The sequence below is a fragment of the Rhinolophus sinicus genome, linkage group LG01, assembly GCF_036562045.2.
Source record: "Rhinolophus sinicus isolate RSC01 linkage group LG01, ASM3656204v1, whole genome shotgun sequence".
In the NCBI taxonomy this organism is placed as follows: Eukaryota; Metazoa; Chordata; class Mammalia; order Chiroptera; family Rhinolophidae; genus Rhinolophus; species Rhinolophus sinicus.
The window spans coordinates 38,128,455-38,153,198 of NC_133751.1; the positions used below are offsets into that span (position 1 = coordinate 38,128,455).

The 24,744-nt window shown below is 39.3% G+C and overlaps 1 protein-coding gene across 8 annotated transcripts in view; it reads right to left on the minus strand.

Moving 5' to 3' along the window:
- The window catches only part of PLD1 (phospholipase D1), a 180,299-nt gene that overhangs the window by 52,990 nt on the left and 102,565 nt on the right, over positions 1–24,744 (minus strand). For 5 of the 8 annotated variants that reach the window (XM_019735181.2, XM_074327913.1, XM_074327908.1 and 2 more), the window contains 8 exons: positions 23,594–23,675; positions 16,889–16,999; positions 14,815–15,015; positions 13,559–13,772; positions 12,856–12,969; positions 4,886–5,014; positions 4,024–4,142; positions 2,466–2,579 (listed from right to left, as the gene is read on the minus strand). In XM_019735181.2, coding sequence (XP_019590740.2) covers positions 2,466–2,579; positions 4,024–4,142; positions 4,886–5,014; positions 12,856–12,969; positions 13,559–13,772; positions 14,815–15,015; positions 16,889–16,999; positions 23,594–23,675 — 1,084 coding nt within the window. The remainder of the gene's footprint in view (positions 1–2,465; positions 2,580–4,023; positions 4,143–4,885; positions 5,015–12,855; positions 12,970–13,558; positions 13,773–14,814; positions 15,016–16,888; positions 17,000–23,593; positions 23,676–24,744) is intronic. The other 3 variants (XM_074327905.1, XM_019735154.2, XM_074327921.1) reach the window with 1 other exon arrangement.

Consider the following 24,744-nt stretch of genomic DNA (forward strand, 5'->3'; position numbering starts at 1 on the left):
TTCCTGTCTTTGAAAAGATGCACTGCTTTCCCACTGTTTTCACAACTGGAGTTATTTCAGCAGTTCTGAAAAACATCAACTGGTAACCAGTAGAGATCCAGGTTTTGTGAGGTCTAACACTTTTAAAATTGCAAGGGAATCCATGTTAAGAAAAAGAATACTAATTTACAAATACAAAATTAGTATATGCTAGAATTACTGTAAGAGTCTCTTGTCTCCTTGCTTTCATTCTCTCCATAGTCTAGTAAGTTCTTCATATGTATAAGCTTTAGGTTCCAAAGTGTGTTTGTTCAGAGAGATGCAAACAGACATGTGACAAAATGAGAGATCCTCAGTGATTTAGCTTGGGAAATTCTCACAGCATATTCACCCTTAATGAGTTCATGACACACATGAGCATAACAAAGGACTAAGAAATCCTATTTTTTTAAACATCTGCAAAAATGTTTCTGTCCATGGGAATCTTTTTCCGTAGAATAGCTGTTAGCATTTTACAGGCAAAACCCAGTTTGGGGAACTCTGATCTAGGTTAATGTTCATAAAACATTCATCTATCACACTTCTTACTGGATAAAAAAAAAAAAGTTCCAAAGTTCACTAACACCTCCTAGATCAGGCCAGCACTCCAGGACCTTCGGCCGTCAAAACATCATCTATCACTCCTTCAAGATCAAATGGTTCACTGCAGTTATTCCACCATCGCCTGAACATGCAGGCTTATTCCTTAGAGAGGACACCCAGTTCTCTCCCTCTCATTTGCCGAGCTCTCCCAGCCTGCCGGTCTATACTTTCATGCTGGCATTTAGTCCCAGACCACACCTTGCAGTGTTAACTGGATTCTTTCATATCACAGCTTTCTCTCCCCCAGTTAACTATGTTTTCGGAGGCAGAGAACTCCTTTTCTGTCTGTACCCTCAGCATCTCAGTGTGCAGGGATGACTTCACTGGACAAACAGGCGGCACTTCATAAACATATGTTGATTGAATAAATGAATTAATGAGTGAGTGAGTCTTGGTAAACATCCTTTCAAATTAATTGGCATTGTAGGTTCCTGGGTCCAGCCCACCTGGGCATATGAAGGATGAAGACATACGCATATAGGAGAGGACACTGATCTAGCCCGATCTCTAACACAACAACATCCAGTGATGCAGAGAAGGCAAATCAAGGGACATGCAGAATATCTGTCTACCTTACCAGGGTGGCAGGATGAAAATATGTAAAACAGGGCTTCACCAACAAGCATTAGAAGACGTACAGGTAACAACACTGGGATAAAATGTTCTTTGCCGATATAATTTCCAGCAATGCCTTTTCCACAGATGCTTAATTATCTGCTAACTTTGATAAGTTGATCATATTTTAAATCTTAAATTAAATTCTCTTGTTTTTTAATATCAAGCCTCCTATTTTATCTTACATCATGGGTAGTTTTTCCCTTCCAGTAGAATAAAATTAAACAGGTTCATAAAATATTAACTTACATATGAACGCATAGAAATATCCCTGTGCCTCTAAATTTAAATTAATTGTCTCCTTTAGCCTGGAAGACTAAGGATTTGCTATAGGTATTTATCTTAAGTGGTTTATCTTTCTGATTGTTCTATTATTTGACTTACGGTCTGAAATGTCTTTTTCTTTCTTATATACACACAACTCTACTGGCACATAGCACAAAGTAACTGAATTAGGCATTTCATTTATATAACCATATTGCCTAGAGTCCATGTCCAAATTGTGTAAATCCGTATTAGTGTTTTCAGTAGGAGACTGCTGCATCTTTATTTAAACAATACTTTTGATGCTGACAGTGATGACTGAACAAAAGGCAATGCCGAAAGCGTCCCATCCCAGGTCTGTCCTTGCATGATCTCAAGATACTTGAGCTGGAGTTGGCAGAGGGAGCTAACAATGGACTAGAGTAGGATTTCAAGCTCCACCTCTATCGATGCTTTGACCCTGGACAAGTCTCATAGCCCCACTGGGTCTTAATTCCCTTATTTGTCATTTGAGATGGTTGGACTGGATGCACCAACATTCTGTGACTCTACTAAAAGACCCTCTACAAGGCATCTGGTTACTTAGGAACTAAAATTAGACTGAATTATAACTAGCTGCCTAGACGCAAAGTTTCAGCCACATTCCGGTGCTTAACCAGTGTCAGTCCCAGGTTTACTGTGGATCATGTTGCTAGGGTCATTTCAAAAGGAATTACAGGACAAGCCTTTCCTTGACTGGCTTTTTCTTCTAAGGGTGTGCATTTATTATATTTATAAAAGAGTTTTGAAAAGACAAATTGAATACATTTTAAATAGGAAATCTAATACTAAATTTGAAAAGGTCCATTAGGATTGCCTTTGGAGTTGTCCTTATTGAAAAACATGAAGCTAGTGCAATAGGCATTTAGTCCAGTAAGAGTCATTTTACCCAGCAGCACCTTGTGAAAAAGAAAAGCCAGACTGACCTGTACGGTAGCATGGACGGACCCAGGGACTTGATATTTCAACTCATGGGCTGTTGTCTGAGACTTTGGAAGCAGAAATGGATACGAAAGGGACCGATATTTTTTTTTCATAATCTAAAATAAAGGAAAACCGGTTAAAAAAAAAAAGATTCAAATGAGAAAACAGCTCCATTCTTCCCTACTTTGTGATTGCAAAAGAAATTCAAGTCCATTTGAAATAGAAAGAAAAGTGTTAACAGTGGATGTTTCTAGGTGAAGAGACAATAGATTATCATTGTTTTCTTATTATTTGCTGGACAGAGAACTCCTTTGTTCCTTCTTCACCTTTCATAGGGAGCACGTACTGCTTTCCGTTTTTAAAGAAAGCTTAAATATAATCTAGCAATATGGAGGAATATAATTACAAAAATGGAATTATTGTTTTGCAAACTGATTTTTTACTATGTTGTAGATATCTTGCCATAGCAATACAGTAGTATATATCATTTTTTAATAACTTCATAGTAAAATGGTATGGAAGATCACAATTTGTTTTAAAAATTCCTCTTAATGGACACTTCAGTTATTTCGTATTTTATTTGAATTATTGAAAGCAATGTCAAAATAAATTACTTTGTTGGATTACTTCTTTAAAACCAGAAAAAGATTTTCTGAGTCAAAGGCTATACACTTTTTAAAAAGCTTTTCGGTGTTGTACCAATTTTACCCAGAAGCTGGGGATAAGAATATCAAAAATACCAAACCCTATTGCAAATATTAGTAGTGTTTTTCTACCTTTGCTTATCTAGTAGGTTAAAAGTAATATTACTCTGTTTATTCACTCATACCCCCTAAATGTTTATCAAAGACATTTCCATTATTTCTAAGAATTCCCACTATTTATAACGCTATGTAAATGAAAAATAAGGTGAGACTCTAAGTTGTTGATAAAACTCAGTCTTTTTCCAAATCATCAGGGAGAATAATACCTCGTCATCATTTAACGTAAATAAAATGGAACATTAATAATACCTGGTTGACAGGCACGTAACTTATGAATGTTAAGTCAAATTCTGCAGAGTAATGAAGGCATACAACAGAAGACCCAATCTGCGGAAGAGAAAAATGGCTCCCTCGTCTCATCCTGCTCCCTGTGCTCAGAACCCCCTCTCAGAAGCCTCTACAGTACAAACCCAGTGCAATGCCAGAACTGGGAGCACTTCAAAGTCTGAGGTCGCTCGTCTAAACAAGGCCTCCATGCTCCAGGTGACTATCCGCCCAGGGCAGATGCTTCATCAACACTGAGTGTCCAAGATGTTAAAAGGGTTAAACCCACTGGCCCTGATAGTAGCATCTATCCTTCTGCGCTCTGAATCATCTGTAGCATAAAAGCTCAGGGGCATTTTCTTTTTCTTTTGCCCAGAAGCCCAGGCGCTCTGACAAGCAGGCACCTAACAGCAGATGAAGAACACAACGGTGGCCACCACAGCAACCGCTTCTTGCTAACTCTCTAGGTTTCTCCTCTTCCAGACCTGTCTTTCTTTACATAGACTGAATCGTGATAAAACCATCCATGTACCTTTGTGAAGTTCCAGCGCTGGATGAAGTGACGTGCCACGTCACGAGCTGCCTTCCCGTGGACCACAGAAGCAATGTCATGCCAGGGCATCCGGGGAGTGGAGTGCCTGTCAATGAAATCTGCCCAGGTGTCCCAGGCAAGGATCATCACTAACTTCTGTGCCAGGGACAGAAGCCACCTGACCCCAGCGCTGACCCCAACTATAAGTAAAGGCAACGTGGTACTGTCCACTAGACGTATATTTCCTGGCTTGGGTGAAACAATATCTTCATAACCAATGGACACATAGATAGATCTCACATTGAGGAACACAGTCCCTCAGGCATCCCCCTCCCCAAATATGTTTCCATGGCACTGAGTATTAGATAATCACTAGACAAGGCAAAATGTGAATTGGTACAAATTATCTAAGGTTGTGTACTTGATATTACTTTTTTTTGCCCTATTGAAATAATATCAGGCTACATAAGCAGTGCCATCTCTATCTCCTCTTATATATAGAAGCACCGTGATAATCTGAAAATATGTCATTTTAATGATGGAAAATGAAGATGGTAAGCAGAATAGATGATCAAAGGAAGGGTAGCATCTTTTGTAGAATTACAGATTATTACCCCAACTACCTGCCTATATAAAACCTGGAGGTTTCAAACAAGTACCCTCTATTTCAATGTTCTTTTCTTACTGTAACTACAAGAAATCCTTAATTGTATGACTGAATCCTAGTCTCCAAACTTTTAGCAAATATTCAAAACAAAACAAAGGAAAACAAAAGACACTCGATCATGCACTCGCATACTTGTTGGGATGTTGCCCGGTGAAAGACTAAATATAAGCAGCCACCCACTACCATGGTACTCACCAGCAAAAGGTTTATCAAGCTGAACCCAGTCTTTGAAGACGAAATTGCAGTAGTCCTTCCCATGCCAGAATCTGGTTTCCCCGTGCAGCTCTCCCATGCCTGTGTGCAAACTGCGGACTGAGCCCGTGTCTGTGAACGGAGCAAGACTCACTCAGAGACTGTGGTTCAGGCGGGCCCCAGGAAAGGAGGCTCAACTCTCATTTGTGAAAACACCTAAAGACTTATTAACTTTTCTTAAGACTCAATATTAGGGCAGCACATGTCTATTCTATCTGCAGCTATGGACTGACAATGTTTTATAACTCTCAAGTTTTTATTAGGGGGCAGTTGGGGCTATAACCAGGTTCATCATGTGACAATGAAATTCAACATTCTTATTCTTACCATCCACCAGATCACTGGAAGAATGGATCACAGAGTTAACTGTGAATAAAGATCTTGCTAGGAGGGACTATCAGAGAGCAGTAAAGCCAGGTCAGGTAGAGAAACGTGAGGTGTAGTGGCCATAAAGAAGTCACGCCTTTCTCTTTCCTCAACCAATATAAGGAACAACTACTACCCAATTCTTGTTTTCTGCGTCTCAAAAAGAAAGAATCTCAAGTTTGTAAACAGCCGACATTCTAGCCCTGGAATTGGCCAGCTCAGGGACACTGCACTTCACCATTTTGGGTCAGAAATCCTTCATGTGTGAAAGGAAGAATTTGGCCTAGATGATATCTAGGATCTTTGGGGCTCTAACGTTCTATATTTATAAACTTATAAATAACAGCCAGAAAAATTATTGCAACAACAGCCAGAAGCTTATGACTACATAGGCGCAAAAGCAGCCTGCTACTGCCACATTTCACAAAGAGCTTTCCTGGGAACAGTTTTATTCAGGGGCAAACACTTTGACTTAAATCGTTTGTATGTTTATGGGCTATATTGACCACAGAGACAACTAAGCAGGAAGACCAGCCGAATTACAAATCACAAATGCAGCGCTTGGCACAAAAAAAGCACTTAACAAACAGACATGGGATGCAAAAATATTTGTTGAGTGAATAGATAGTACCACATGCAGTAGCCAGTGAGAGTACGGAGCTGGTCCCCCGACCACCACGCTGTCCCAGACCTGTCTTTCTACAACGCAGACTCCTTGCTTAAAAGCTTTCTAGGATCGCCTGTTGCCTACAGGGGGTCCAATCCTAAGGGCTCAGTGTACACAGAAGTCTCTTCCCCAACTGGTGCCAAGCTCTCTCTCTGGTCCTTGCTCTTCCCCATACAACCCAGGCTCCACGTGCACCATATTTCTCACTGAGGTTTGACAGCCCTGGTCTGTCATGTCTCTGTGCAGTTGGCACATTACTCCTTCTGCCTGGAACGCTCGCCCCTTCCTCTCAGGCTGACCTCCTCCTCATCCTTCAAGAGCCATTTCACTGTCACCTGCCCTGGGGACACCTCCCAGCTCCCAGTAGGGACAGGCTGTCCCTAGTAACTGCTGTAGAACCATTTCACAAGGACGCTCCCTCCCCACCCGCCACAAGTCTATAATGTAAATTGCTCAGGGGTGGGGAGTGTATCCCATCACTGCCTGGTGTAGGACCTGGCATTCAATAGGAAATCAATAAGTATTTGCAGGCGAAAGTTCCTAAACAATCACCCCCCACACTACTAATATTCTATCTCAAACTGAATGATTAACCTTCAAAGGTTATTACAATTTTCTATTAAAGAAAAATGTCATACCGCGCTAAAGATTAACAAAACTAAATGTTAAAAATAGAATTCTATTGACTTCTCCCAGTAATTTATTTTCCTGCTCTATAAGACTGAGAGAACAAAGTACTGGCGGGTCTGTTTGCTCATCTGTCGGCTCATTAGTAAGCCTGGCACTTTGTTTAAAAAAGGAAAAGAAAGAAAAAAGGGACAAAGAATGAGATAAATAAGGGGTCAAATTCCAAATTGAAAATATACTGTCGTGCAGGACGGCCTGTGGGGTCTCTGCTCCCGCTCCCCACTTAAGAACGCAGGATGTGGTGAGGCCAAAAAGGAGCACCCACGGAGTCATAGGTAGGGGAGTCATACCACTATAGTCTCGCTGGAGGCTGGATTCACATGACGTGCGACCTGCTGTCCGCTTTTCTGTCAGCTGACCGACTCTCCTCAACTCCCTCTCGACTCCACTCCCCAATGTAGCCGCAGCAGTTATATTAGTGGCCAATGGCTCAAGGGTTACAGTACAGCTGACAGCCAACTAGCCACAGCTGATGGCCATCTACTACCCGAGCCAGCACCTTTCCACATGAGGCCGAGAGCCTGGAAACTGCTCTCTGGGGCTCTGTCCCCACATATACATATGTATATATAGTATATATAAAATTTGTTTTTGTCAATTGAGAAATTCTCAGCTAAAGTTTTACATATATACACATACACTTGTTTAAAAATTAACTTCTACCTGATAATCAATTATGGTAAGAAAAACAAAACCAAGGAAATTCTTAGTCTTAGAAAATTATCTTGGTACTAATTGTATTCAACCTGCTCCTAATTCAAATCTGTTTTTGTTTTTGGTCATGGCCTAAACTATTCCAAAACGATCAAGGTCATCCTAGGAACAGATAAAATATTAAGGCAAAAGAGCCAAATACTCCGAGTTACTGAGATTACCGCTCAGAATCGCGCAAGCGCCTATATAAAAAGAGGGTGTTTTACACCAGCAATGCTGACCTGAGGGGTTCTCACTAGTCAGTACCTGGTTCACAACTGATTTCATAACTGCACCTGCCTTGCCTTTTGGTACGGGATTTTCATGTCAGTTTTCTGCAATCCTCATTCATCAGTGGCGCAGACTCCGGCTGCTAACGTTCATGAAAACGGTGTCTTCCTGCCCCTCGCCCAGTGTCTTCTGGCTTTGGCACGTCCTCCTCCATTTTCTCTCATCTCTTGGCTTTCAAGGCTGCATTCCCCTACCATTATTCCAACCCATCTTCTGGATCTTTCCTCACTCCTCCTCCCTAACAAGGTTTCCCCCCAACTTTCGCTTAGGTGTACCCCTCTAGCCCTGTCTTCTCTTTTGGGCTGTGATCTACAGCCACTTCTAGTGCCTCACTTGACTTGTCTACCTAATTGTCCTGCCAGAACTTTGAAATCGCATGTCACCCGAGAATCATTAGCATTCCCACAAAATCAAGGCTTCCCATGAGATTTCTGCTTTCTGTTTATAGTTCTTCAAGTTCAAACCTCACAATCACCTTTGGCTCCTCCCGCTTCCCTGTCTTCTCTACCCACCTCCTCATCACCACTTCCCAAGTCCTACTGAAATTCTGCTGGTTGTTCCTTTGGAAAAAGTCTGTCCCATTCGCTTCATTCTCAGGCCCTTTGGAACAAGCCAGTCAGGCTCCCCGTGTCTCTAGTGTAACTTAGTAAAACGCTTAACCCTTCCTTCCACTTGCCCACCCACCTTTCATCCCCTTCAAATCACACCTCCACCCCGTAACCCCCCGAGATTCTCCAACATTTCGTTGATGAAGTTCAATGTCGCAAGGCCCTCCATACACTGGTACAGCTATATCGCACCACCCCAATCTACACAAGTTAATTAAACTTTAACCACAATTCCAAACCCCCAAAGCTCTGAAAATCCAATGGTTTTTCACACCTCATTTATTAGCAAAACCTGACCTGAACTGACAAGCGGTTATTATCTTTATTTATCCCACTTGGTGTTGCACAAATATAAACGATTTACTTATAGGGTATTCCCTGAACCCTGCAACGAGTATAACATAACATAGAGTATAGGTATTATATTACCTTTCTAAAATCCAGAATCTTTTAATTTCTGAACCACATATGACCCCCAGTATTTTGCATGAAATGGTAGACCTCTATGTATTTACTACATTCCACACCTAGGTCTGAAATAAATACCTTTGGAATTTCCCGTATCTGTCCCTTACAATATAATATTTACCTGGAATGCCTGTTTTTCCCCTTCTTAGTCTCTATCTACTGAATTTCTGCGAATACTCAAGGGCTTAATGAGTTACATGTTTTTTGAAATCTTTTGGTTTTGAACCTTTTTTGGATTTTGGCATTGTGGTTCAGTGTTTACATTTGTGGAGAAGGTTTCACCAACAATTCTTGTCAGTAGGGTTATCTCCCCCTGATAAATTACTAAGACACAAGGTTAGTAAAATACTTAAAACTGACACTTATTTATTAGATAATAAGCTCTCTGACAACTGAAAATAAGTCTTATACATTCTATACCACTGCATACCTGAGAACAGAGTCTAAAAACAACTTAACCTACTATTCACTGTCCCTCATGATTAGATATCTAACTTTGAAACACCTGTCTTAACTAAATTGAGATTTACCCCCCTCAGCCATATATTTAATCTTGCGTAAAAGGAAGAGCTCAGCAAACAGTCCCTGAATATAAGGAGCGTAAAATTCAGTCCCTTTAAAATAACATCGTATCAAGCAAAGCAATGTCAACTTGAAATTCTCCCTTTTGCAACATAATTAAAAAAAAAAAAATCTTGAAGATGGCTGAGTGAGTTTGAATTTAAATACATACTACAGACATCTACCATGGTTACTAATGACATTTAAGATGGTGCGATTTTTCTACCGGAACAGCTACAGTGATGCTGCATGCACTCCATCATGACTTCTGCATGCCACCGGGAAGGTTCACTAAAAGCCCAATTCATCACGACCTTTGGCACGCAAGTGAAACTGACATGGCAGAGAAGCTACTCCACTTCATATCCTCAAGAAAGGAAGTTATTAACACAAGCAAACATTCCGTTTCAAATTTCTAATGAAGAGTCACTCTATGCTTAATTTGGGTTTCAAGCCCTACGCGTACAAGTCAATATCAGTTTAAGTCATTACATGATTTAAATGTAGAGCTATGTATGCTCTTTAAACTTCCTTTATTATTAATAGTAGAATCTTACTTTTTTTTTTTCAACACAAATGCACGCAGAACTCCAATATACAAAACGATACAAGCAGGATTGTTCTGGTTGAATCAGGTATCAACAGAGGTGGGAGGGCCAGGGGCCCACATGCTCAGTACCCTCCTCGGAGCCCCTGAAAAACACCAGGGTCTCAGGAACAGACTTGTGCAAAGCACTGCTCCACCAGAAGGACTCAACTATCCTTTGGCTTCCCTTTTTACGGAAATTCATTTTTTTCATATTAAAAATTTAAATTTGTATGTTAATGTAGTTATTGGAAAGATTCCTCTAGCTCTCATATCCCACACTCAGTACATTAGCAAATGCCGCTTCACCTAAAATGTATTCAGTATCTGCTGGGTCACTACTTGCCACCCCGGTCTGCTCTGAAGAATGAGCCTGTAAAAATGTAAGTGAGACCTTGTCTGTCCTTTGCTCAAGGCCATCGGATGACTTTCTATCTCACTCAGTTGTAACAGCCAAAATCCTTTCAAGAGCTGCAAGCGCTTACATACTCACCAGCCCTCTCTGACTCTGTTGCTGTCATTGTCCACTAACCCACTCCATTCCAGCCACATTCCTGGGACACAGCAGTCTCCTCCTGCCTCCCAGACCTTCCCTGGCTCTTCCTCATGGTGGGGACACCCTGCCCCCACACCTCCTCTATCCTCAGTCTTCTCTTCCCTTTGATCTCTGTTGAAAACTCTCATTAGAGAAGAATTCTCTGACCACTACCGTGTTTCCCCAAAAAGAAGACCTAACCAGAAGATAGGCCGTAGCATGATTTTTCAGGATGACATCCCCTGAACATAAGCCGTAATGTGTCTTTTGGAGCAAAAAATAATATAAGACCTGGTCTTATTTTTGGGCAAACACGGTAGATATAAAATAGTAACTGCTCCCCTCTGCTCTTCCCCCTTCCCCTGCTCTATTGTTCTCCATGAGAATTCTGACTACCTGCTATATTGTGTTTGATGAGCTATTTATAGATACAATTCCCATCCTTAACCTCCAACTAGTTAACTGAATTTCAGCTGTTTTGTTCACTACATCCTTAGTACTTAGAAGAGTGGCATATTATAGGAGTTCAATAAACACTTTTTTCACGAAACAAATGAATCGTATATATTTATTTGTCTATCCCCACTTCGTTTTTAATGAGAGCACAATTCCCTCAAGGGGATAGCCACTCATTCCGTTCTTCACCATCCCCCTACTCTTGGATATTTAGGGTAATTACTTTTTTTGTCTCTCTCTCTGTCTTAATAAAACAACGCCACACTAGACATGTATCCAGTTTATTAGGGAGGTTTCCATCGGCACCTGAAAACCACTCACATTAGTGTCCTCAGATCACCTTGCTCAGCCTGACGTGGGCCTGAGTTACCTCCTCTGCTCAGCACCCGGCTGGCATCTGCCTTCCCACTGGCCCCATCCTGCTGTCAGCAACACACCCACTCGGTCGGCACTCAGACCCTCCACATCAGGGTTTGCCAGCCTCCTTCCTCCATCTCATTTTCAACTTTAGTCCTAAAGTAGCAAAGCCACATGTGGAATCATAAAGCACTGCCTGGAACTGTTTCCAATCCTTTCCCTTTCATAATTGCCCTTGCATTCACCCCTGACCTGGCTCTTTGCATTACCCGGAGGCTTCCCAGTTCCTGTCTTAGGGCTTGGAAGGTCCGGTGAGCACAGGAATCACTGTGAGTTGTCCCCGAGTCCACATAGGCATCAAGTAATAGCTGGATGCTAAATAAATAAAATGTCTCCTCAGTCTCTTCCATTGTCTATTGTATACCCATTTTATGATTTATAACACGCAAATTCACTTAACAGTTACATTGGAGCTTTAGTTCATTATATATAATCAGTTTAAAACAAAAATAACAAAAAAACACAGGGTCCCTAGACAAAAGAATGCTAGGAACCACTGCTCAAAGTCCAGGGCAATTTATCAGGTTCATTAGCTCCTGCCAGCCACAAGTGACTCACATCCAGCCATGTTGGCTGGGCTCTAACTCAGTCATCTCCTAAAGAATACACCAGAACAAAAGGTCAGGATGTAGTAATCTACTTTTCTGCTAAATCACAAATCTGAATCATGAACTCTGGGAGGCTGATAAACTGGAACTTCATGGCCCAAGTCACTTATCACCTCTAACCCTGAACTACCTCATCTGTAAAAAGAAGATAACACTATTGCAACCAAGCACCACAAGGGCTTGGGGCAATGACCAGCAGAGTTTGCACACCATAAACCCTAGCTTGTGATTTTACTATGTTTGCTATTTATTATGATGATTACTTGTCCCTATATCTGACCCACTGCCAAGTCCTCTTCATTCCTACCACCATAAATTAGACCTGATTAATGTATTCTTCAAGTATGTGATTCTTCTTCACAAAGGTTATCAGATTACAATTTTTAAAAATTCAGTCAGAGCACGAAACCTCTATTCGATGATCATCAAGATTTTTAACTAAATAAAAGTCCAACTCTTTATTTCTGTCGGGGAGTCCAAATGTGACTGTGGTATAGCTTCCTGGTCTCATAACACAGATGCATCTCCACCGAATGATGTATTTTCTAATATTACAAAGCACTTGGTGCTTTCCCATTGCAGCAGTGTTGCTCCACTCATTTCCTTCACCTGCAATGTCTTCCTGCCCTCAGCTGCCCGATCAAATTACTTCCAAACCTAACTCCAATGTCTCTGTGCCATGAAAGTCTTTCTGTCTCCTCACAGAGAAGTCCTCATGCCTTCCACAGAATGTCTACGACAGCCCTGAGCGGCCGGTGCCCTGCACTGCACTGCTATTAGGTGAGGTTTTAGCTCAGTGCTGGAGTGTAGGTTCATGCGGGGTGGGACTCTTGTGTACTCTCCCATGCTTTGCTCTCAATAACATGTGTGGCATGAAACTGTGTGAACAGAAAGCCAATCCAGAAACACACTCTGCTCATGCAGCAACAGCCAAAGCCTAAGCGGGTTCCATCGCTTCACAGTCACTTACCAACATTAGGTCTAGCGAGTCCCTGCTCAGAATCATTGGAAGAGCGAAAGAGTTTCAAGTGGGGTTTTAAACCATGGATTAAATTCTGACGACTTCTACAGTGATTACAGTAACCTGGAGAAAGTTGAGAGTTCTTTTTTTACAAAGAAATATGTTTGTATATATCAGGTTTTGCAAACTGGAAAGCATGTGTGATCATGGTTAATACGAGGCAAGGGTACAGGATCAGTCACAAATTCTGTGCAACAGAAAATTACAGGGATTTTAAGGCAGGTGTAAAAAAAGAACAGTACATTTATAAGATGCAAAATTCCCGATGTTTGAGGATAAAAGCTTGATGTATTTCTGGATGGGAAGAGAAATGAAATTTCTTCTATAAAAACTGTATAAAGTGTTCTTCATTCTGTTCTTTTTCCGTTATAACTTGGCACTATTGAATAAATGCTTAGTCATTCTGCTACCATCCAAAGCATGAATTGTGGTTGTTAGGACTACTTCTGTGAATAATCAATAAATCTGTTCTAAAATGAGGCCAACAAAGCCATGAGATGGCATGATGTTGACTAAGGCACTCTAGTGACCTTTCGGCATGGCTCATTTTACTCCATTATTGAAAGACAGGTTCTAAAACCAGGAATAGAGTTTCTGGCCACGGGGGAACCGAGCATCGCCGAGATCGTTTCCAGCAAAGACGAGGACTTACTGGAGTTGCTGTCAGCGCTGCTGATGCTGTCCGTGCTTTGCATGTGGTGCCTCTGCAGCTGCTGATAGAGGCTAAATTTGGAGAACCTTCTGGACTTTCCTATTCCTTTCAGTTTTGAATCCGTGTCATTAACACTCTTCAGGATGGGCAGCTTTTTAGGAGATTTGTTTCTATCTTTGAGGCTTAAGGATTCCATAGACTCTGATGTTTCAGCCTAAGAAAATTATTAGAGGGAGGGATGGGTGGGGGGGGGGGGGGGGAGAGAGAGAGAGAGAGAGAGAGAGACTGCATAAGATACACTGCAGTGTGGCCCTTTAATTCCAATTAGGTGACATGTAAAGTTGGCACGTGACAGAAGCTCCCTAACAGACACCCAGTAATGCGTGAGGTCAGCCACAGGGCAGTGGGGAATTCTGGGGAGCTGTTTAAATACTACCAAAGGCGTACCAGGCGTGCCTTTGTCGTTCTCCTTTAGGGTGGCCAAACTCTTGACATTTCATACCAATTAATCTTTTTATCTCAAATACAATTACATACGTTACCTTCATGGTTGAGCTACTGAACTTCTTCCTCTGATAAACATTAAGTAAGCAACGCTTTTTCTGTCACTTACTCTCCCTATTACCTATTCACTAAATCTCTATTTTCCCAGAAAAGTCACTAACATATCCATCAGTCAAATGTTTTAATCAGTGTATTGATATTTTGGCAACCACTTGAGCTGAAATAATAAATACGTGGAGCTAGGTATATAGATATTTTGGCAGCTCTTGATTTGAAAGGTAGTTTGAGAAGTTATTAACTTCCTGCTCTCAAACAGAATTTCTTAGATGAGTCCAGATTGACCTATCCTATTTTTTACACGTCTTGAACTAGGAAGATTCCAAAAACCTTGGCAGCTATCTGTAACAAGGCTGCTTATTTAACGTAAAGCCCAAGTGCCACATACGACTAACGAACTTTTTTTCAAATAGGACATAAATCTTTAATTTATATGGAAAACAAAGGAGCTGACGATGAGATAGCCAATTGAATCTGTCTCCTCTTCTTACAAGAAACAGAGACTAAGAGATGCAAAGTTACAGAGTTGTCAGGTGGTCTTTGAAACCAGGGCTATCAATGTGTGACTCAATGGTCCTTTCTCACCCAGGGATATGCCACCTGTCACTCACTCAGTCAATAAGCCACACTGTCAGACACTCTTACCCAAAGTGTGTCCCTTTTATGCATTTCTGTAAATGTTGAAAACTACTTACTGCGAGGGAACCCAGAGATGGTCCCGTGGTGACGCGCTTCACGCTGCCCACGTCCGTGAGCCTGTGCTCGTTGTCATCCCACCTTCCATAGGCCAGGTCGATCCCACCCACAAAGGCCACCGATTGGTCGATGATGACAAGTTTCTCATGATGAGCCCACAGATAGACACTGGACGACACATGATCTGGGTGTCTCATCACCTTGGGAGTAAAAAAAAACCCACATGTAATATGCTTTTAAAACTGTCCTTCATATTATATAATAAAATAGGTCTGTTTTCTCCCCCTAAATAGCATTTTCTATAATTCAAATACCAAAGTGGGCTCTGTATACACCAAAGAAAATCCCCAAACTTCTAATTTTATTCTCCATATTTAGCAGAAGACCCCTAGTTACTTTTTAAGCCGCCCCCATCTCTATCCATACTATATTTTGGGGCAGCTGCCATTTAGCCCGAAGTTTGGTCACATAGTTCAATAAAAGTCAGCTCAATGAAATAGCCGATTCCCTTTTCCCCCTCTAAAAGAATTATATCTGGTATTATTTCTTAAAATACTCTAAAAATTTTTAACCAACATCTATCTCTGGCAAAATTTTTAATAAATATATTGATATTTTGGCAGCCATTGAATGGAAATATTAAGCATATGGATATAGATCTTTTGTCAGCTCTTGATTTGAAAGGTACTTTGAGGAGTTACTAACTTCCTGCTTTCAAATAGGATTCTCTCTAAATGATCCCAGACTGACCTATCCTAATTTTGTATGACTTTAAGTAGAAACGTTCCAAAAACTTTGCATAGTACTTTTTTTAATACCACATTTCTTTATTGTGGTAAAATACACATAACATAAAATTTACCATATTAACCATTTTTTCGTGTACCATTCAGTGGTATTAAGATCATATTGTGTCATCATCATCACCATCCATCTTCAAAACGTTTCATTTTGCAAAAGTGAAACTCTATACCCAGTACACATTCACTTCCTATTCCCTTCTCTCTCCAACCTCTGGCCACCACCATTCCACTTTCTGTCTTTATGAATTTGACTACTCTTGGCATCTATTATATAAATGGAATCATACAATATTGTCATTTTGTGACTGGCTTATTTCATTTAGAATAATGTCTTCAAGGTTCATCCATGTTTTAGCGTGTCAGAATTTCCTTCCTTCTTAAGCGTGAACAATATTACATTCTATGTATATAGCCATCCATTATTGTGAGTGAGATATTAAAGTGTCCACCTATTATTGTGGAACTGTCTATTTTTCCCTTTAGTTCTGTCAGTGCATGATTTATATATTTTGATGGTCATAATTAGGTATGTAAATGTTTATAATTGTTTTATTTTACATCATTAAACCATTTGTTAATATATAATATCCTTCTTTGTCTATTATAAACTTTTCTCATTTAAAGTCTATTTTGTCTGATATTAGTATAGCCTCTCCTGCTCTCTTTTACTTACTATTTACATTTAATATCTTTTTTTAACCAAGTGAAATGTATAATTGTTATATACTTTAAGCCTGGTAGAGATGTATTGATTTATTGTCTGGATGTATCTCAATAACTGGGCAATACTTATTGATAGGCTTTATGTCTTTGGCAAAATATCAAATAGCTTTTTTCAAATGGCTTATCATGCTTATTTACTTTATTAGCATTATATACAAGGTGCTAGTAAGAAAAGCACTTTAAATCCTAGAGGAGCTCTCTTTGTTGCTATCAGTATTCACGTGATGCCACAGGGAGATCACATCTCAGAGTTTCCAGGATAATCTTAATGAGGAGTATGGGAACTTGACATGTCTCTTACACAGTAAGACAACGCTAGGAAGTGTGTTCTTAGCTAAATTATCAGGGTAAAAGAAGCTGACTCCAACAATATGGGAAGTATAAGAAGGCATGCTATTTTGTTTGATTTCTGAGAAGGCCACAATACTATTTATTTAAAATATACATTAGGGAATACTACAGATAACCACTGTTCAAAGCAAAACATAACTGAAAAAGTACAGACTAATAAAGCAGACGCATGGTTCAGCAAGATGAACCTTCATACCTTTATGTTGGGGTGTAGACGAATTAAGGTCCTCTTGCTGTATTCACTATTGATTCCAAGAGCAAGTTCCACCTCTTTGTAGAGCATTACGAAGATCCTCACCCCCTGTTGCTGTCACAAGAGACAACATAGGAAGGAATGAGAATTTCTGCAGGTAGATTATGATTTTCTTTTTCTTCTTTCTGTCTGTGCTTTCTTCTATACACAAGTGTAAAAAAAGTATTTAATGAAAAACACAAACACAGAAAGGTAAAACATAAATGTATTATTAAAATACAAATATCAGAAATAAAAATGTATCTCCCTTCCTAGGACTTGTCATATCAAGAGAGTGTCACTCTATTTGACCAATTATAGTCAGAAGGTTGAAATTGTAACCTCAACTACTAAAAGTGTCTGATACTGCTATACCTGCGAACATTTCCCAACACTTGTAATTATGGAAAACTTTGGCCTGATTCATATTACAGATTTAGGCTTTTCGTTTATTTTTATTATACTTCAATTATTAAAGTAACACTGATTAAAAAAAACTCTGATGCAATAAGTTATACTAAATATCCCTTAAATGTTTCTGGAGGTGTTTTGCATAGAATATTTCTTTATTAAACGATTATTTAAATGGAAAAAAAACATTTCTTAATCTTTAAAGATAAATGTGTTGGTTCACACTCTTAACCCATAATTAAATGATGAATGTCTATTTCACTAGTGAAATGAATTCTTCAGAAGTCAGTATTTCTAACATTCAAAAATCCGTGAGTTTTAGCAGTAGCACACAAATTAACACTGATCCACTTTTAGATGCTGGACCCAAGAAAATAGGCCATTGTAAGGGTCAAATTAAGTCAAAAGTGCCTGGTAAACTTTAACAGATTATACAAATAGCATTTACTATGAATATTAAGGATCAAAAAGACAATGTCCAACAGCTGGTAGTATAAGAAAAGTACGACCATAACATTTTCTTTTCTAGTTCTGGGTGGTGACAAGGTTTTAGCCTATGCTAAACCGCCCTACCTCTGAATATCCCTCCCGTTCTCCCTGTTCACTCAGATGGTTCCCCCTCAACATACAGGTCACAATGTATTCCTCCAGGAAACTCAGCTTCTTTTATCACTTTTTAGGTTTGCAGCCTCAGTATTGCTGCACAGTTTGCAACATTTTAATTTGAATTCTCTATATCCAGCAGCTCTGAAAACATTTTGAAACATACTGCATACATGCTAGATAATGTATCTACACCCAGGCATTTAATATCCCAGAGATCAAAGGCAAGAATTTTTCCATAATACTTTCTGGCGTATTAGTGATGCAGGCATATGGTGACAAAAAATAATTCAGTTGTAGTATAAATGAATAATCCATGATAATTAGGCATTGTTCATAACGGAAATCTAAGTCACAAATTTAAGAAACCTTACTGCGTTGACACATCTAATTTACAATAGCTGAATATTTTTGCAATGCTATAAAAATGTGAAATAACTTTGGAGTTAATATTTTTAGGTTGCCGGATGTAAAATAGTGGAGTAAACCAAACACATATACAATTCGCCAATATTGATCTGCTGGTATTAAGAAGCATTATTTTGGCCCCTACAGCCTTATAATAGCACATCACTTCAAAATACTATCTTGCTTGGTGTACATTTCTGTATACATTTCTGGAGGGACATACTAGATTTATGTGCTGGGCTGCATTAGGAAAATGTCAGTACCAGAAGAAGACACACTCTTGCTCTTAAAAAAAAAAAAAAAAAATGGTAAAAATATATATATATGTCATTCTATTTCTCTGATTAACAGTCTATTTCTCTGACTTTTGGAACTTGCTTTTTATGTTATATTATAATATATTGTATTATATTATATTATATTACTATTGCTTGAGGAAAGCAGTAAGGACGTGAAAGTATAGGCGAGAAGAGAACAGCTTAATAATGTCTCATGGCCTGTGAGTGCTCTGCAATGAACCACTGATTGAGGGTTTTAAATGCAAACTAGAACATTATTTTTCTCCTCTATTATTCATATTTACTTTGAATATTGAACACTTTTGAATGCTGCACTGAGTAACAGTTACAAAACAACAGCCTCCCATGGAAAGATATAATACAAAGTTTGAAATCTAAAATTTCAGCCTAAATTATAGAACATTACAGCTGACATCTTTTATCATGGCTCATTTGTTTCAAATGGATGAAATTCTACTTCTCAGGCTTATGAGATTATTACTCACAAAGGACAGTAGTTGCAAATTAGGAACTGGCCTAAATCTTACAATTTTCCATTTACCTGCATAACTAATGGATTTTTTGAAATGAGATGTTAACGCTAACAGATGGCATTATTACCCTCCATTTATTAACACCTGACATTTTCTCCTATACCATATATTTTCTCATCGAAATAAATTAACTCTAAAGGAAACAGGGTAGAGTCTTTTTAGCTTAAATACAAAGAAATGACTAACAAGGAAGCAATTAAAAACAAAAATTTCATTTTTATGCAGTTGGGTTTATAATTATTTACTTACATCTATGTCCACAATAAACAGTTAATTAGTGACAGCATTTCTGTGATAACAAAGCAATAAATTCCTCTTCTTTTGATCAAGGTATTACAACACTATCATAAACTAAACTTTTATAAGGGCAAAGGAGAAAATGTTTCTTGGGAACGAAGGCATTTGCTGGGTCGTAACAGTGAAGGCTTATACAAATGGTGGAAATGTTTGTGCAAAATGAAAGTCAAGTTAGAAATCAAAGAGCTGATGTTAATTCTGTCATTTAAAAAATACACTTTTGAAACATCTAATGTTTTTCCAATGCCTTTTAGTGACCCTACAGGAAATCACTTTTGCTTAGAGAGGGGAAGTAGGCGAGCAGATGGCCTGGAGTTGACTAAGCAATTATCAAGTTTCGTACCTCTGTTGAAGTTTGTTTAAGTCAACTAACCTGAAGGTTCCACAGAATAAACTTGGAACCTGACTAAATTTCCAAAGACAAAAGTTCTGTCCTCTTTTCTAATTAGTTTTTAATTAAGTAGAACAGAGACAATAGGAGTTTAACATATACATAATACACGTGGATACAAGCAAAATAAAAATGTTTCATGGTTGAAATCAAGAGACTGTTTCTGAGCCGGGTTTTTCTCTGATTGTTCACAGTAACTGTGGCCAAAATAATTTTCCAGATGTAACCAACTATGTCCACTGCTTGAAGCTTATACAGCCACAGGATAACTGTTCATTTCATCCCTTGTCATGTACTTCTGCAGGGGATGCAATATTTTGGGAAAATGAAAGTAAAAGTGACAAAGAAACTGTATCCTCGCCATAGCAATGCAGGCAGCACTGGGATGTAAGAGTACAGCTGCTTGTGTGCCTTTTTGCTTTTTCTTTTCTTTCTTTGCTTTTTATCAGTTTTGTTTAATGCACACTCCTCAAGGTTGAAGATCCCTTCCCTGCCATGCCCTTCTAGGCCCCCCACTTTGATAAGATCCCCTTTGATCTGTGTGGAATTGTGATTACTCATCTCACTTGACAAGCTGGGACACCTTTCCCTCCTATTGCTCACTGATTGCAGCTTTAGGGTGCGCCTTGTGGAGCGGGACAGTAAGAAATTAACCTGATAACAGAAATTCCCTCTGAGGACCTAAACATGTTTCTGTAAGTTTCCAGGTTGCTGCACTTGAAATTTCTTCTGGTGCAAGCATCATCAGAAGTATCACATATTTCTAAGGTTGAAATGTACAAATTGGGTCCAGGGATACGGTCACCATAACTAGGACGCAAGTTTTCTCATCTCTTAGTGCAGTAAATGCCAAACTGTGGAAAACCCTGGGATGCTGATTTGAGTTGTAAACACTCTCTGCCCCTCAAGGCTGGCTTAGACTATTTTAAATGATGACATTGCATATCAGAAGGCCAATGAAACAGGAAAATATCAACTTGGTTACAACCAGAGAAACAAAGTATTCTGTTTTTTCCCTAATAAACAGCCATTTGAGATGTTTGCCTATATGTTGGCTATGAGGCAGAGACACTAAATTCCTTCCAAAAAGACTGCACAATCAGATAGAAGAAGAAAAAATTATTTTAATCAACACTGTGAACCTCTGGGACCCAGTAATGCAAAAATAAATGTTATTACTACCCACTCCTTTGTGAAGCTAGTGGCTTTCAGAAACTAAATTATTTATGTGAAGTAGTGTTTATGAGCATATGAAATATCAATTGGGAATGATCCGAATGTTAAAAATTTATGACCAAAATAATATGTTGCAGCTAGGTTAAGGGAGAACAGTGTTACTAAATGTACCCCTGAGAAATTAATATTTCATAGTATTACTATTTCCTTAGGAAATTTTAAAAATCATTATGCGCAACTTAAAAATTACACGTTTCAGGAAGTGGATGAGATTAAAACAAAGCACCATTATCAGACAATAATATTTATTTGACCATGGTTTTCACCTAGAACCTCACCAGGGCTCATGCTAGTGACAGAAAAGGCAACTGGACAGGTAACGCTGAGGGGAATAAACAAACTCACGTCCTCTCAAGAGGTAGCGGGTCCTGCCTGCAGGATCTTCCTCCTGAGCCCTGCTCTGCTCTGAGAACCCTGCTCTCTAAGAGTTTACTTAGATGTCCTGGAGGCATCTCAATCTCAAGTGGTCTAAAATTTAGCTCTCTGAATCTGAGTTTTTCCCACTTCCTCCCACAACCATATTCAGCTTCCCAACATATCATCTTGTTCAGATCTCCCTTCATCCATCACAACCCGCCCCCCCACAGTAACTCCCCACTACATTCCATAAAGTCCAAATCACTGGCTTGGCTCAGAAAACCCCCTTATCCTAGTGGCAGCCTGCCTTTCCAGCTTGATCACCCATCCTACATATGCTAACACTCAGGTATAATCAACTTTGTCACTGGAGTATAACTGACAAAGCCTTCTAAACTCCTGCTTCCAGAATGTTTCCTCACCACATATCCTATACCTAGAAACTTCTTTTGAATTTTTTTTGCCCAACCTAAATCCCTCATGTTGTGAGGGGTTTTCCCACCAGAGCTGGCCAATGCTCTCCCATCTGCCTCTGAATCTTGGCTCCGTTTCTGTACCCAACTGATCCTTGTGTAGATTTTTAAGCTCCTTCAGGTCAAGAATCACGTTTTTGATTTATGTGCATCCCCGTATGATTAGCCAAGCCCTGCACACAGTAGGCATGCAGCAAACACATTGATCGAAATCTAACACAGTAATTGGATAAGTACCATGAGAACTGATTGACAATTGTGAGGCAAGGCTGAAAACGCATTAAAATGGAATCTTGAGGAGAAATGGGAAAGGTGCCGTTTCACAGAGAGAAACAGGAAGAAAGTTATATCCCATTCAATATATAGAAAGAAGTTTGGTAAGGCTAGGACTGAGCCCAGGACATGAGTCCTTGGCAAGCTATCCATGGGCAGAGATGAAATCCTATTCATACACATGGCACCTTTAATAATTAGAATAGTACCTGGCTCACAGGAGACACTCAGTAATTGTATGCAGGATTATTTAATAAATATGCAAATAATGCTTTTCAAGACAGAATTTCCAATTTTGTAAATAGAGATTGGTTGAGACAACGAATTAGACTAGCCATGAAAATGATGCTATTTGGCAAAACATGTCTGAAACACAGATTATCAACTTCTTCCTTCAGTATTAGCAGTGAGTTCTGACTATATCATGGATATTTGCAGAAACTCTAAAGGAAAGTCATGGGAAAAGACACTAAAAAGAGAGGAAAAAGTGAATGGGGGACGGGCTAAGGAAATGTCAAGGATAGGAAAAAAAGAAACGAGTGAAGGTGGTGAGAAACAGGAAAATGCTACCCCTAATTACTTAAGATCTACAAATTCTGCTAAAATGTTTAATGATAGAATAAAAAAAGGATTAAGACAGTTTCAAATAATAGGGGAAAGCCTAGGACTCCCCAATTTGGACACGATTAATAATAAATCCAGATCTATTTTAATTGAATTGAATTGAATTTGGTTGAGGGCCAACCACATAAAAAAAATTCATTAGCCACATGAATGTAAAGTAGTCATTGGTGAACCTATATTGCTTCACTAATTTATTTTCTATAACAAAAAAGAGCACACTCAATGCTCACCCAGAATCTACAGGGTCGACTAGACAGGAAACAATTTCACATTATTACCATGAACTGTCCCAAAACTAAAACCAAAACAGCACTGATTCTTAGTGTCCCTCCTCTTTGATGTTTTTCAACATCAGCTTGGCCCCCATCTGACTGAAATCTCTGATGACTTGGTCTTTTCCTCAAATAACAGAATAGTCAATAAAATGAAATGCTATGTTTCATTTCATCATTTACTATTCAATGATGAAATTTGATTACAGGTTGTTGACTATAAAATGAACTGTCCACAACTGATTACAAAACAAAAATTAGAATTGCTATTATAATCCATACTGCAAATTAGGCCAAAATGCTATGCTATGCACTCAAGAGTAACAGAAAAAATCAGAACCAAATGAAAACAGTAAGTACTCTATGTTTTGTCAAACTCTAAAGAAAAAAAAAAGTTATAAGTATACATGAAGGACTTTAAAAAAGAAAAGGCATTTCTGAGGCAATAAACATTTAAGAAATCATATCGGTATTTGTTTGGAAAGTACATACTGCTTTTCGTTTAAGAATGCAGTCCAACCTCCAACGATTTCCTTCAACCACTGGGCGTTTCAGGAAGATTTCTGGGCTCAACCTGAAATCACAAAATTTCACGTAACTAAAAATCTAAGATTCTGATTGTGTCATAGGAAACAAAGGCAATTTTAGCCCAAATGCCATCATCACCCTCCACTGTGGAGTATCATCCATAGTGCTGCACATACAAAGTCATATGGGAACAAAAGCCTTTATCCGTATCAAAAATCAGTCTAGATTTCTCCATATATATATATATATATATATATATATATATATATATATATATATATATATCTTACTCACACATGCACACATACACGCACACATGCAGATACTGCTGGTTGCCCAGCCAGCAGCCATTCTCCACCTTCGCCTTACTTGCTGCCAGAGTCTACCTTCCACTACAGAGTGGGAATATTCTACATACTTGCTTCTCCAGACTCCGGTGCAGCTAGAGCACAATGTGACACAATTCTGGACAATGAGGTACACCTGGGGTTAATGGCAAAGTTATTCTTCTTTGTTGAGAGGGAAACACACATTCACTCAACACAGGAAAAGAGGCTTTAGGATATATGTTGTATGTGGCTCTGATGCTTAGAGAGGTGCAGCCATGTTGAAACTCTAAGAGGAAGACCAGAACCCTGAAATCACTAGACCACTCCACCAACTTTACAACTGCCAAGCTTTGGATTTCTCATTAAGACAAATAAATCCTCACTGTTTAAGCCACCTTTAGGTGAGCATTCTGTTAATCCAAGCCCAAAGTGTCCTAATTGATAAACATAAACACTGACTTCTACACAAAGGAGCAGTGTCCATGGAACCTGGGTCCTCCTGAGCAAGGAGGCAGGTTCGCTGACAGATAAGATGTTTCCAACGTGAGAATGGAGCCCTGGGCTCTTCTCTTTAGTAATGCCCCAGGCAGCTAAGCGTACAGGAGAGTCACTTTTTCTCTTGGGGTTGACTTCTAAAGTCAGTGTCTGGGTTCAATCTGTATGTGACATAACTCCCCTGTAATGAAGAAAAAGAAACAATGAAGAGAACTTCACCTGCTGAAATGCTAGACCTGGAGGAGCAGGAGGAGATTGTGCAAGGATTAAAGCCTGTAATATTGCCTTGCT